This window comes from Phalacrocorax aristotelis, chromosome 4 (assembly GCF_949628215.1).
Source record: "Phalacrocorax aristotelis chromosome 4, bGulAri2.1, whole genome shotgun sequence".
Lineage (NCBI taxonomy): Eukaryota > Metazoa > Chordata > Aves > Suliformes > Phalacrocoracidae > Phalacrocorax > Phalacrocorax aristotelis.
Genome location: NC_134279.1, coordinates 15,026,041 through 15,041,923, shown reverse-complemented (window position 1 = coordinate 15,041,923; position 15,883 = coordinate 15,026,041). Strand labels below are relative to the sequence as shown.

General features: G+C 39.0%; 1 protein-coding gene across 4 annotated transcripts in view; it reads right to left on the bottom strand.

Annotated features, from left to right (window-relative positions):
- The window catches only part of PTPN13 (protein tyrosine phosphatase non-receptor type 13), a 134,871-nt gene that overhangs the window by 67,152 nt on the left and 51,836 nt on the right, over positions 1 to 15,883 (bottom strand). For all 4 annotated transcript variants that reach the window (XM_075090352.1, XM_075090348.1, XM_075090349.1 and 1 more), the window contains exons 5-7: positions 15,154 to 15,219; positions 12,514 to 12,699; positions 9,677 to 9,770 (exon numbers count right to left, since the gene is read on the bottom strand). In XM_075090352.1, the coding sequence (XP_074946453.1) occupies positions 9,677 to 9,770; positions 12,514 to 12,699; positions 15,154 to 15,219 (346 nt within the window). The remainder of the gene's footprint in view (positions 1 to 9,676; positions 9,771 to 12,513; positions 12,700 to 15,153; positions 15,220 to 15,883) is intronic.

The window sequence follows — 15,883 nt, the reverse complement described above, 5'->3', positions numbered from 1 at the left end:
GCCCTGATGAGAAAGCCCAGCTGAAAATGTTCCATGCTAGGTTGCCTAAGCAATGCCTGCTCACCCAGGTGGAGTCAGTATGGCACGGGATGCCTTTCTTAGAGCTAGCTCCCTCTCTACTGTGATATTAGCATGTACATCTTCTAAGAAGCACCAGCCTTGAAGGCATCCTCACAAAAGAAAGCAGTCATGAGCTCAAAGTAAATTACTGCACTGTACTACTCTCAAAGATGGCTCTACAGTGCTGCCTGGTGCTCTTCCAAAGTCGACCGAAATCAACTTCTGCACTTGCACAGTAGGCTCCTGGTGATCTTTATCTAGAGTCCATTATCCTTTTGAACTGAGTTTCACAGAATGCTGTAAGGATGCTCATAGTCGTACTCAGAAATGCTCTAAAATCTTATGGCTTTATACCTTTCAACTCTGACATTCTACTTGAAGAGGGGCTGTTAGTTTTTGGTTTCCATTTCTGCAACACTGAACTAACAATAGGTGTTTTTTGTGTGTGTGTGGTTTTTTTTTTTAAAAAAAGCAAGACTAAAGCCAAATGCAACCAAGAAGCCCCTTGGTTCTTACAAACACACAAATATATGATGGTAAAATGTTAGGGTTTGGATTGTCTAAAAAGAGTCTTCTAAGAAATTACACCCTTCTCACGTGTTCCAGCCAAAAGAAATAAAACAAAAATCTCTGCCAATGAGAATGAACTGACCTTCTGAAAGGATCTGATGCATCACTTCATATTTTACAAATATGGCTTTAATCCTAAACTCCAGTAAACATAATCTTATGTTACTATCTTATGAGGGATGTATAGTCTGAGAATAAGGCTGGTTAATAACACATAACATTCACAGACACAAAAAAGCCTTTTAAAAAATAGCCATTCACTGTGAAGTTCCACCATCTATCTAAAGCAGCAGGGTGATATCCATTCTGCAAACACGTACTTCACATTCATGTATGTACACATCAAGGACAGGCATTCCTAAACAGGATTTTAACTTGGTCAATTTATGAGAGAGAGAAAAACCAAAATACTGCAGCATTTAAGATGGTCACCAAAAAAGCAAATCAAGAGGAGCTCCAAAGAATCCTCCCCAATAATGAGAGTAACAAGATAATTTTAGGCAGAAAAAAACCAAAACAGCCTCCTCCAAACACTGTCTTCACATATTTTTTTTAAATGTGGAAAAAAAAAACCAAATCAACCCACCTCTTCCACACTGGAAGTATTTACATGCATAGACCTCACTGAACAAAACAATGGCAAACAAAGCAGAAAAAACCAAGAGAAACAGCTGCAACTCCAATATACTATCAAGGCTCTAAATTCAGCATTAATCAGTCATGACTCAGTAGAACATTCCTGGTTCAAAAGATCATTTAGGTCTCTGCATGTTGAAGCATTATCTTGTTTCAGGATCACATCCAGTGAAAAGAGACACAACATACTTTTAGTACCAGTGGGTATCCTCATGATAGCACACCCAGAGATATAAATGTGTCTGTTGTAAGAACTGCAGTGAAAGAGCCCAGCTGCCAGTGAAAAAGAGTGCTAGAGGGGAAGGAGCATCCTCACCAAAGCTGTAGTTTCCACAGATTTGCAGCATTCAGACTAGATGTAACAGAAGCTACTTCCAGTTCATGCAGAGGCTCAGAAGATGTAAGTTCCTTGCCTCAGCGTGCAAGAGATGCTTTCTACTGCCCTAGTCATCCACCCACCTGGGGGTTCCTCATGAGGAAAAGTGAATACCATGAATGCTATCTCATCAGCAGTGACTGGGAAAGCACTCATCGCTACAGCTTTGCCACTCATTCAGCTAATTGTGGGATGAGACAGGAGATGAGGTGGCCTATCAGGAAGCAGTGCAGGAAGTATTCCACACTGCTCCTCCACTCTGGTAAGTGGAGATGTCTATAGGTCTGTAACTTGTATCCACATTGACTTATGCAGCCAACATGAGTTTTTAACACAGTACCAAAAGGAATCTACAGCTGGCCTTAGTATTCTCTCTTGAGACTGTAAAATTCTCTTGGACATTTTAATCTTTCCTTTATTATTTTACCCATTCCCACTTCTGCTTTTCACCAGTCTCAGCACTTCTTCCCACCTTGGCAAAACCCATCCCTCTCTGCATAACCTCATTTCAACAAGATCTCCCCAAACTGGCTTATAGTGTCAACGTGAGCTGTTTAAGAATCATCCTCAGAGAAAGATAAAGAAGAGATAAGGGGGTGCAGAGACTGCTCAAGTTGGGCACCCTGAGAAGGCAAACAAAAACAAAGCAACAATACAGAAATTTCAGATCCTTACTTTATACCAGCCAAGCATGCATGCTGCTCTTGGCACCAGAGAGCAGACGTCAACAATCAAGGACAAGACTTCTCAGTACAGAAGCAACTCAGTTGCAGATACCAGTGAAAAAACTGGATTAGGCAACCAGCAATCAGTCCAGGCTAATTCTTCTACGTTTAATAAATCTGTCCTCATCCTGCCTTACTTTTTTCAGGTAATGTTATAGACTTTGTAAGTCACAAAATCAACTGTTAATGTATTTTTACTTTTTCTTCCCGGACTTCCTCAACACACTACCTCAGCATTACTTAGACCAAGGGTCTTAAAAATGACTCACTGCAGTAAGTCTCTTTCAGCACAAGGTTCATATGTCTGGCTTTCAGCTAACAGTACACTTCCAGAACAGAGTAGACTGGAATCATATGCCCATCTTTAATACATGTATTTTTAGATGAACAGCATACATAAGTCCAAATTCATTAAGCCAATAGGTAGTTTATCCATCAACTTTTTATCCCCAGCTTTTATGATGAAATCTGTGGGAAAATGAAGGGAAAAAACTATCAGTAAAAGATTATATATGAAGAATAAAGATCCAGCTAATGATCAAAAGGAACCTGACTGCCTAATGGAACTTTTACATCTTTAAATTATAATGGATTTATGTTATGACCTTCCTTTAAAAAAAATGGCTTGTATTTGTTATGGAAACTCTGGAGACCTATCCAAAGTATCTTGGCTCCAGTAAAGACATTAAGTATCTCAGGTGAGACCACATAGATCTACTCCATGCTTCAGCTACCCAAGAATATAACAGGACAGAGAAATGCTTCCCTACTTGTCAGTGATGGGTGATAGGACAAGCCATTAGCAATTAAGATACTACAGCATGTAAGTAACTTCAAAAGGTATGCTTTCCCCTTCCCCAATTACTTCTCTGCTGAACTAAACTCTTCATGCTCACCTGAATAGTAGCTGGATTCTTAATTCCACCCACTGCCCTTGGGTGTTTATCCTCTACTTGATGTTACATTAGTGCAATTATTTATAATTACTGTAAATAATTCAAATGCAATTATAGTAATTGCATGATCCCAAACTATAATATATAGTGAGGGAATATATACAATAAAAATAGCAATTAACAGGAGTTCACAATGAAATTCCCTTGTGGTGCCAAAAAGAAAATTTCGTTTTCCACACACCTTGAACCGGCAGATGTTGCATTTGCTAAATGACCATGGATCTGCTTCCTTCTTCCTTTGGTGTCTTCAGCTATGAATGCAGCTACACCCTCTTTGAGACTCGTGCCATTCACAAACCATCTTTTACTCACTCTGACAGTAATCTGGTTCATTTTCCTCTAAGCAAGAGAGCTGCCATCTGGTTGTAACTAAATTCAGTCTGTCTGCAATTACTTGTGTACCAGCTTGATCATACAGGCAATTAATCAAATATATGTAAGTGCAAACACAGTCAGTGCCATCATAGACTGTATCTGGTTTTTTACTGAATAAATTCAGCTCAAGCTTTAAAGTCTTTCTGATTGCCCCCTTCTTTTGTTTGCACAAAACAGAATACGTTTTTCAGCTCCGTTTTGGCAAAGCTTATAGATATATACATACACACGGGAGTGGATGTGTGTGTGAGGAAGACACAAGGGCTGAGCAGGTCAGAGAGATTGCCCACATGTGCACGAAAGCACATACCATCATTGCCAGACTGGAAGGTCTGAAAAGAGGAAATTATTATACAGGAGTTTAAAAACCATCTCCCACACCATCTTTGTAAAGAAAACAGAATGACAGAAAAATCCTTATCCTAAGACAGTGTGGTTAGTTTCTCAAATATGAGTGGGTAGCTGATGGAGGATTTGGGTTTGCAATCCCTCTGGGGCAGGCTAAGAGCCAAAGAGAAGACAGAGCCAGGTGTGGTCTGTGGGTTGACTGCTAGGAATGGCATCTCCTCCTTTCTTTTACTTTTTTGAAATTGTTGAGAAAATCCAAGTTTCAGATGGAAGTACTCCTAAAACAATGCATTCTTTGTGAAGAAGAAATGAGCTGGACACAAGGACTGTTGAAAGCACTGTAAGCAATAGCCAAACTATAAATGCGGTATAACAATTCACATTCTGCTTTGGACTGACATGGCTCCTCTATAAAAAAACCAAACCGCTCCAGAAACCAGGCATCTTGTTCACATTAGTGGTAGTGAACCTTGCCAAGTAGCACTTCAAAAATGCAACGCTTTACCTCTTCCCTTCCTCAGCACCTCTGCAGAAAGGACATTGGCACCAGTGCTCTTTCCCACTCAGGTTTATGGCCCAATTTTTTGGGGTACTTTTCTCAACCAAGTAGGCAAAAGGGCCACCCAGCTATTTTCTTCTCGGATTTCTGCGTACCCAGAAGCTCAGCGATACAGCTGCTTTTCTGCACAGAGACAGCATTTGACATCTCTGGTTTGCTTTCCTCACTGATTTTCACATGCATTCTTGTTTTGTCTTCAGAGTTCTGAGTTTGTGCTCAGCACCACTGTGACAGCACTTCCAACACTGCCAGGCTGGAAGCTCAGTAATGCAGTAGCAGCTATACTTAAAAGATCTCTATCATCACCAACCACCAGTACTACTAAATGCAAACAGAAACATTTATTGGTAGAAAACAGGTGTAGGGTCTGGAGTGTGAAAGAATATTTTACTTTTTTTTAAAAAACAATAAATCATCTGGCTTCTATTTGTTTTTGCTGAACTCTCGAAGTTATTTCTCCACCTACGCAGTTCTTTCTTTCTAGTACTGAAGAAACAGGAAGGAAAAAAAACCCCAAACCATTATATTCCAGATGAAAGATTTTCAAGTTAGTGGAATTAAGTTTGTGCTGTGTTTTTGGATTAGTTAAATCTGTGTGCTTGGATTTAGGAAGAAAGTGAGTAAGCTGTTACAGTTCACATGTGGAGATCACTGCTACAAGTAATTTCTTTATAGGCTAAAAGCTGCATTTTCACCCAGATCAGGAAATAAAATATAATCCACAATGAATTTCCCTGGATCAAAAGCAAAAGGGTAGAAGAAAATGGTAACTAAACACTAGAATTTCTTGTTAAAATGAAAAGCAACTTCACTTATCCTTAGAATCTTTTATTCAGTTTACAACACCTACCTTTTTTGCTGCATCCCACAAAACATGTAGTCTAATTAAACAAGGAGTTTGTCAACACCTAAAATTTTGTGTAGTATTTCCAACTGTTTACATACAGTTAAGGTGAACCTTAATGATCTTTTAAATTCATTTCAAGCCTTTATTCATGTAGCATATATTCTTTTGACAGAGATGAAGGTCGGAATTTTGCAGAATACAACCTTGTATGTTACAATACTACAGTTAACTTGGGACAGTCTATCACATTGCACAAGTTAAAATCAGAGACCCTTGTGGTAGGGAAAGCAAAGCCAAGACACCTGTCAGCTAAATACCTTTAAAAGATGAAATATCTCTGCAAAGGTCTGCCCTTGGTGTTCACAGTTTATCAATATAAGTTGGAACTTTGTAAATAAACACACAAGGTGCAGGTTTTCAATTACTAGAGGGCTGGGAAGCAGGCTGCCAGGCAGGTACACATTATGAAGATTTCAACTGCCTTTTAAATAGAATACACATCCTTTGGAAGGATTAGCGCCATTGCTTGTGGCGAAGGGTAACATGGTGAATTAATTCATGCTTGATGTTTGGAAGAGCTTGACAGTTACTTACTCTTTTGTCACACCAAAATAATTTTATCAAGCAACTTCCACAAATAATTCTGGAAGTCAAGACTCTTAAGGTCTAAAGTGTTTTGAGTACAAAACTTAAACAACACTTATTGGTTCAGATGACTCACACCAGGTTTCACCACTTCTATTTCTGCTGGCTAAGTTCCTAAATACTGTGTTCCGAGTATGATTTGACTAAAAGCAAACATTCTGTAATATTAATTTAGAATAAATTACTTCTGCAGTCAGCCCTGCCATAAAGTTCATTCACCAAGATGGCCACAGGAAGTGAGTCATGAAAGAGACAAAAATTTAATTGAACAGAATATTAATATGAACCTATTAATTTAATAATTATCTTCAGGACAAAGATGGAAATGAATAGCTGAAAATACCCAGTGTTGGTATATAAGGAGAGCAAAAAATCTGATTTAAACACATGAAGTAGAAAAATATTTCAAATCATTTGTCCTAAGCCAATAATAAAGCCCCAGCAATTATAATTTTGGATGACCACAGCATGGAGAACTGATCTTAACATTAATGACTTTCAAAGGCTTAAAGCAAAAATCTTCGCATTTTTCAAAGACTGCAGATATCTAAGGTATTATTTGGCTAGTCTCCAACTAGGAGCACATCTCTCTTGCCAAACCATCTCTATATTCATGAGCCTAGCATGATTTATTAGCTATTCTAAGTTAGATACTCATTGTGACATTCTGATACTCTTAAGTTCATAATGAATGCTTCAGCTCTACACTGCTTTTTTTCTCCACCTATTCTACTTGTTGAAAATTCTTTAAGATTTTCACAGTGACTCAAAAGAACTTCACCTCAGTGAATATCAGACAAGTCCCCTCTCCTCTCCAGGAAAGACTTCAGCTCACCAAATTTACTTCCTTAAATATGCTGGTAAAATTAGACACGTCCCTATGTGAGCCTCCCTCTTCCCCCCAACTGTCCCAGTGCTAAACCAGGCACCAAAGTGTCTTAGAGAAAGTTAAACCCAAACATTTAGATAAAAGATGACTGACATAACTTATTAGATGTTTTATTTCTAACTTATTAGAAAGACAGTTCACTCAACCATAATCCTGCCTGGTAGCTTCCTACCTTTCCAAGTATTTGCTGTTTTGCAATTTGAGTAAGTGTTTATTTCAACTACAGGCAGCAGCAGCATAGTACCATGTCAAGAGAGGAAAAAAGGACTATCTTTTTCCGAGTTGGTTTTTCATTTGGGGTCAGTTTGTTTTTTTTTTCCTTTTACCATTACTATTTTTCTTAAACCCTCACCTGGCCTTCTACTTGTGGCTCCCCAATCTATGAGATTATCATCGGTATAATTAGTACTACATTCCACACCTCACTTTTCCAGAAACCTAGAAGCTGTACCCCCAGGGCAGCTGATCTGTGCTGTTATTGACAGAATTGGCACTACCAAACCAGCATGCCTTTACAAACAAAGAGATAACCAAGCATTAAATTACCCTGAATCAAATGTAAGCTGTCTCTCATTAATATCAAACACTCATTTCACTGGGTCCTCACTAACTTTCAAATACATAACTCGATATACATGCCAAGTAGAACTGAAAGCAGCTAGAGCTGATTTGGTTACGTGGGGGTTTTTGTTCATACTGCAGGGAACCTGTTCTGCTTCGCACCCTGGAAATCCTAGGCAGAGTGAAGAGGCAAGCGAGCACACAAGCAGCGAGACAAACATTCAGCTCCACATCCCTTCAGAGATTCACACACTGCATCATAACTGAACTTCTCAGTAATTAAAATAAAAAGCAACACCTCTCAACCACCTCAGAAGCAAAGACATACATATTAAGCGACTAAAAAAAAATATATCAAGGATAAGAAAGAATATTCTAGCTATGATGGTTTTTTCAAGTCAGAGGACACAGTAGAAAAACAGTAATTAGATCACCTAGTCTATATCCTTTAAGTTAAAGCCATAGCTCTCAGAGAAAGTTTCAGACATTACACGGATGTTATTCACCCTAATACTGAGCCTAGAAAGCCATGGAGATACTGGCTGGAACTACTACATCAATCCCCAAAATTCAGTAGAATCTAAACCAGATGAAGACTTTGGGGACAAACATTACTTTGGCGGGGGGTGGGGTGTATGCTAAAAAGCTTAAATGAAGTTGTGGCTAGGAAAACAAAGGAACAAAAAACCTCCCCTCAAACCACACATTTTAAAAAAAGTAAAATATTTTCTAAGAAAATGAATAGTGAACCAGCAGAAGACTGTTCAGTTGTATTAGGGAAAACAAAGCTCGAAACAACAAAGAAAAAGAATAATCAGGGTTGCTAATGCAGTGAGAACAGACTTTAAAGACAACCCCTGCTATGTCTCGAAAACTTAAAAGAATATTCTGACCATTATCAAAACACACAGTTTGATGATGATCATGGTGTAAGAAGCAGTTGGATGATGGAAAGAAGGTATGGAAATGACAAATCTTGAGGTAGTAGCTGAATGGTAGTGTACTCAAAGTTCTAAACCGTAAAGGAGGAAAGAAAAACCAGAAAGGAGGGGAGGAAACAGAAGAAAAAAACCCAGGAGGAATATGGAATAGATTAGTACTGGCAAAAGAACAAAGGTATATAAAGAAACTGAGAATATGACAACACTTGAAATGGGGAAGAATCAGGTTAAGGAATAAACTAACAATTTAACAATCAGAACTATAAGTTTTTGGTACAACCTTTGTAAGGGAACCAGAGAAAGAATTCAGTTTAAGAGCTTAAAGAAGTTCAGAAGAGAAAGGTATTACATGCTTTACAAATCCAGTCAACCAGACTGATCCAGTCCCAAACTCTCCATTCCTACAGATCTTCCTATTGCTACAGAAATATTGTGGATAAAAAAAGAAGGGGGGGGAAAAAGCCAATAAGAAAACATGCCCCTGAGAAAGCAGTCAGAAGAGTGCATTTTTGCCAGAAAATAAAGAGACAGCTTGCACCAGAAATTGTTCCTGAACACATAGTGCTGTACTGGAAGGGCTGGCAACCACTGACATAAGGTTTTTATATCAAGAAGTAGCCTAATTGAGGACTCAGCTCGAAAGAATCAATAAAGGAAGACCACCAATGCCTTTCTAGACTTGTAACTTTTGCAGTTTCTGTTGCCACTAACAACTCCATGGATCATTTTGGTATCTGTAATTCACTGCACTGTTGCTTGACACAAAACTAAAAAATAGAGGAGCAACTCAAGCACATGAGCAGCATAACTTTGTACCAAGTTTACAGGTCATAAATAGGCAGAGAGATAATGTGAGGCTGATAAAAACCCTGAGTCACTACCACTTAGGTATTCTAGCTGACCTGCCTTCAGCTGAAGATTCCCTTTCTCCAGAAACACAACTTTTGGCTAAGAACCTTGAACACCTGTTCCTACCATCACAATTGAACTGGAAGACGACATGTATTTTCTTGAAACAATTATTCTCGTGTCATCATCACCAACAGTTAGCTAGACACAGAACCAGAGTTTTGTGACTGTAAGCAAGCCCTTCACTATGCAATTTATTTGGCTGCAAAATCTACCCAAACTTGGTCTTCCACAGGGCTGTATCTATTGCTATAACCCTTACTGCAATGAAGCACTTACCTGTGGGAAGTCCTTTTCCCCTCAGCCTCTCCCGAATAGCCTGGCTCCTGTCTGGCTGCAATTTTCTATCTCCATTGCAAGAAAGTTGATCCACCTGCAAGAGAGGCAGTAACACAAAGTAAAATATTGAAAGAGCTCACATTAGTATGAAATAAGTGTCTGTTATGTAAATGCACAACATAAATCAGCACCAAACAGTTAAGTTCAAGTTCAGAGTGGAAGTTCAAACTTTTTTCATAAAAACAGGTTCATCAGTGAGAACATCCCCTAGAATATCCATATTTGAATAATCCAAGCATTATTTTTACTACATATTTGGTCTACTTTTTTTCCACTAAGTGTAAATTAAGTTCACAAGCATGTAATTTCAATACCTTCTACCCCTACAGAAAACCGGAGACACAGCAACACTCGAAAACCATATTTCATGGTTGCAACATAACTGGAACTTGTGATTAGCCTGATGAGTTTTCTGTGTAACAGAAAGAACTATCTTGTACCTGATAGTTTTAGGCTGATACCTCACACAACTTATTACACATGTATAGTCTCATGCATTTGTGACAAGTCTTTTCAGCCCCTCAGGCACATTCCTTTTGTGTGTCAGGCTTAACTACTCCCACTAACTGTTAACTTTTTTTTTAATCCCTACTTCTTCCCCCCTCCCCCCCCAAATTATTTCAGATGTACGATCATTCAAAGAGCAGTTTATTTGCTAAGACAAAGAATCTTTAGTGAGATCTTTTGATATGGTGAGAACCAGCATAACTTGGACAGTTGCTTAGCTGGAAGGCGGGAAGGAGAAATCAAGCAGCCTTCTATCCATCACAGTTACAATGCAACTCAATTAACATTAAGTAGATTGAATCAGTCTTGTGCTGTATTACCCTTTACAAAACATACTAACATGGAAAGTGAACACATGCAAACAGGACCTCTCAGCTGTGCTTCACAGACCACCAAATGACCAGTTATAGAGCTAGGACCTCTCTATCATTTGATAAGGCCGATCAAGGTTGGAGGCATGCTGATCTTTGAATAGCAAGTGGTACTATGGTTCTAAAAAAAATTTATATGCTTTTCTTATTAACTTAAAAATTCCAGCACACATACAGAGCACTAGACATTAAAAACAGCAGTGATGGCTAGCTAAGGTGCACAAAAACACAGTAGCACAGCTATGTTGTTGGTTCTGCCAACACTCCGTTCTATTCGGCTATTTTGTTCTTATCTTCTTGCAAAGCCAGTGCAGCGACATGTTAGGAATTAGGTTAGAAAGGTTACTGGCAGAGGAAATCTAGAAGATTAACAAAACTTCAGCACTGGATAACTGCCAGTAGTCCTGCTCCTTCATTATCAACGTGATATATGAGACAGGAACACACTTGCGAGATTCAGCTCTCCACTGGATTTCAGTACATGAATTTGGGACCACTATTGCTGTCTTTGGCAGGCTGGTCTAGATTAGTCTGTCACACTAACCTCAGACTTCCTCTGAAAGTCTGCTGACAAGAACAAGATGAGGAAAAGCAGAAAATTTGCTAAGTAGAATGGGCCATTAAGACCTTGGAGACTAATGACTCACTTCTCCACAGTGGCTGTTTCTATAGCTCATGGCCCAATTTAAGGTTTGGATCTTTATTTTAATAGTTTCACTGATTAAGGCCTTGTAGGCCTTTATTTCACTGAATCACAGACTAGCTCCACTTGGCAACTACAAGAAACTTCAAGACATTACAGCAAGGAGCACTCAACTGATAGGCATAACCTCACAGACTAGACTACACTTTGTGGGGCTCAGGCTCAGCACTGCTTCTGAAGGCCTGTCACAATCAGCTGCTGACAAATATTAGACAAATGCAGGGATCTCTGACCTCACGCAAGCGTTTCCAAACCAGATTTATGAAGAAACTATCTAAAAATTAGATCATAACAACTTTTTTAAAGAAGGAAACCTTATCAAGTCAAACATTTTTCTTACAATTACAGTGCTGGCTCTCCATACACCAATTTTTACATTGGCATAACCCCTATGAGATAAGAACCCAGGAGTTTCAACGATATAAAGCCAGATAAAATTCGGCACCATCATTCCAGCAATAAATAACCAATCGGCATTTGTTATAATTATAAACAGAACACAAAAGAAGCAAGTATTGGCCAGAGAACAATCTAACAACCTTGAAAATTTATTGCCTTCATTTCTACTCAGAGCCTTGAAATTATTTAACTGTTCTGAAATTATGTTGTAATGGTTTAGGTTAAGGGAGATGTTGCCTGTCAGGAAGAGTAACTTTGCAAGATGAGCTCATGTAGTTTCTTTCACTTCTGAAAACAGTTTAAAGCATTTGTCATCATTAGACAGTAACGTCCTCCACAATTATCAAATCCAAGAGCTGAGCAGAAGTGCAAGAGAACTGGCACACCTCCTAAGTTGTTGCTCTTCCTGTTAACAAGCAACTCCCCAAAAGTCAAGCAGAACTTCCAAAAATAAAATCCTGAGAAATAATTTCTGGAACATTCCAAGTAGCAACAAGTCTAAGGCTCACCCTTTTGTTCTCCCGTTTTCCCCAACTTTTTTTTCACTGAAGACAAACATTTCTCAAAATTATCTTCCTCAGAAACAGCAGTCGTAAATGCATATTCCAGAAGGAATTGTCAGGTGCACAAACTGTTACAAGGGGAGAGAGGCAATTCTCTCCTTTCAACACTCACCCTTATCAAAATTGCAACATAGCAAAACAAGAGGAAGAATGACTACAGAGTGACTCTGAATTAGCACCTTTACTCTCTTCCTGCTCATCTCTATTATTCCTCAAATGCTGACACAGACTTACCCCAGACAGGCTTCCCAGAACCAGTCTGACCAACTGTTTCACATACGAAAAAGAAGGCGCACAATTACTGTTCCTTATGTGGGCACTGCAAGCATCCAGAACAGTCCGTACAGATACACGGGCATAAATGACATCCTCGCACATGCCAAGAAGTATGCTGTTGAGATGATCTCCAAGTTTGATTGGCTAGTGACAAACAGAAACAGGAGGAATAGGAAAATAATTTTTAATAGTGACTTGTGGTACACACAGGAACCAAAGACATTCAACACAGTGAAGTAACTATTAATGAGACTTACTGCCTATATTATCTGAGTGCCAATTTGAAAGTCACCATCTAGGTGGTGAAAAAATAGCTGCTGCAGATCAGGAGACAGGCGTTCAGTATCTAGATTTGACTCCTAGTCTATAACAATCTGGTCCAAACAAGCTGCCCGACCTGTAAGGTCAGGATACCAATGCTTTCCCTTCTCAAGGGTTTCAGGACTAGTGAAAAGGTTCAGAGGAAAATTTCTTTGTTCTTGAACATTCTGCCAGTCACAAGCATAAAACTCAATCCTCACTACGATCATTTTGTAACCCTCTGTCTGCTACACTCATCTTCTACGGCTCCTCACCTCAACAATATTCTGCAGCAGCTGTGTTAGCATTTCTGAAGTCCAGTGACATCAAACAATATCAACAACAAGTAAGGAATAAAAAAAACCCAGCAAAGCTATTTATTAAGGAAGCAGGGTTTCATAGTTGCAGAACAACACCCAAACAGTTAAGAACAATCTAATTTAAATCTCTTCTACTCAGTCAGTTAATCCAGCACACTGTTCATGGAATATCACTCCTCAGGGTATGCAATATTCAGCAACAACACTTGTTCTTAGATGCTGCAGGCACTTGGGACTTGAGCTTTCCGATCCACAACTCTCAAAGTGTGTGGTTACCCATGAAGTTACAAGCATTGTTGTGATTTTTGCATGACAGAGTACTTCAAACCATTACAATCTTCCAGTCTTCCATGTATTAGCACTCAAACTGTACTGTGAAAAAAGTATTCTAGACCACCCTGATTTAATTAACATAGACTTTTGCCATCTATCTGTTCAGCACTTCTAACTAATCGTGAAAATCACTCTTGTGTGCAACTATACTCCCAGCAGAGAAGCAGCTCATTAACCGACACAGGCAGGCAAATATGATAGAGGAAAAAAAAAAAAAATCTGCACGTGCAAATTCACACTTAAAAGTTATAAGTAATGCCATACACAGACTGTCCTTTTGCCTCTACTATCTCCACAGGACAGAGACATCCCAAAGGTAAATTCCAGACTTCTGCTCCCACCTTTTTTCCATCCATACCTCACCCTGTCTTGGAAAAAATGTTGTTATATCAAAAGGTAGATCACTCCTTCCCACTGCATTACTGTGAAACTGTTGCTACAATCTAATACCAAAGGAAGAAACAAAGAAAGAGGAGACTGAAATTCATGCCTACTTCCTGCTCAACACCTACCTCTACCTAGCTTAAGTCACTCTCCCATTACTCCTGAATACTGTTCCTTTTACCTCCTACACTGCAGGACAGCAAAGAAAGGGGATAGTGGTCTAAGAGAATACTGGGGCTTTTGGAACAGGCACAGTAGGCATTGCAAATAAGCATCCCTAAAACAATCATAGCTTCAAATTTTCTGACTTTTGCATTCAGGCAGCTACTTCCAAATCAGTACGACTGAGAACCCAACTACCAACTCTGTTAAATAAAATATTAGGAACTGAACACAAATTGCCAAAGAGCCTTTCAAAATTTCCTTCCTTACCCTTACACATAACACCGACTAGTAGGACTGAACACAGATACTAAACAAAAATAGCTTGTCTCCTTGAGTTGCACAATGCCCTGCCAAATCCTGCAACTGTAAGTCCATCATTAAGTGATTTTTTGGATGCATTTAATCTTATTTCACTCTTTTAGATACCGACTTCTAGAAGTTTAATTGGGGGTGGGAAGGAGCACCCAAGAAGATGATTAATCACATCTTCAGTCAGTTTTGGAAAGACAGTCTAGGAGTTCTGCTGGGTGTGTGAAATAGCCCCCACTGAGCAATAACACTCAGCTGTAGGCAGTCTGCAACTGTGTCTGCACTGACTGACAAGTCAATAGCAAGAGTCTACTCCCTGTTCCAAACAATTCATACCCTTTTCTTGGCCATTGTGTAATGTAAGTACCTGTATGTGCCATGTCCAAACTCACAGAAGTTATGGCAGCACAGAGAACAAGTTGCTTTATTATGTGTAAAGCAACAATGTTATTTAAATATTTCTTTTTATATAAGCCTAAACCAAAACAAATCGTTTTCTCCTTTGTCAGCAGCTTAAACTGTTGTCTTTCAGCCTGCAACACAGGATAGACTAGCACAGATATATCTTCATGGAAACTAACATAAATGTAGTATCAGCACCTTCTTTCTGCAAGACAGCACCACCACCACCCTCACACACTCCACAGGAAAAAGCTTCAAGTACAGGAAAGAAATTTTACTCTTCAGTGTCTCATTATGACACCCTGCCAAGTTAACTCAGTTGCAGATTCAGTCACACTATCAACTCTGAAGTTGCAATATTAAACAAAACCAAATCTAAACTTACCTGACTTTGAGGAACTTCATGGTCAGCTCCCCAAAAGAGTGCCATACCGAGAGAATAAATATGGACCTGTCACAAGACACAAGATATTTGTCAACTCATTGAACAGGACTGGAAATGCGAAGAGGAACTTTAGAGTAGAACAACTAACTTAACATGATTTTGCCTATATATACACATCTGTTATTTAAGCTCAGTTGTCTTTCAAATTGTTCTTCTCCTTTGGCATGAGCGTCAGAGAAGCAAATCCTACTGTTATGAAACATGCTGTGTCTAAACAGTGCTTCTATCATCACTGTTCAATTTTAAGCTTTCAGCTCACATTGAAGCCAGAAGCACAGGTAATCCATGCAATCTCTCTGGTGTGGGGTACAGACTGCATGGCTGTGTCCAAGGATCCTCAAAACTTTAGTCTGAAGGCAAGGCAGACCTTAGCAGGACTCAAAGAGCAGGCTACTATTGTCAAAAGATCCCTAACATTGCGATCAAAGGAAAAAAAATGAATCAACAGCAGTCACCTTAATCTATTATTGATATTTGAAGATACAGATACATTACCACCCATATAATTAATGATTAATATCAACATTAATGACATCAATATATCTTTAACATATTAAGCCCATCAGGAGAGGGAATAAAACCTCTAAATACTGCAGAATTAAGAGCACACACACTGCCTCTGTGAGTGGCTGTGAAAAAGAATGGGTAAGTATGTGCAGAAAAAAAGCAG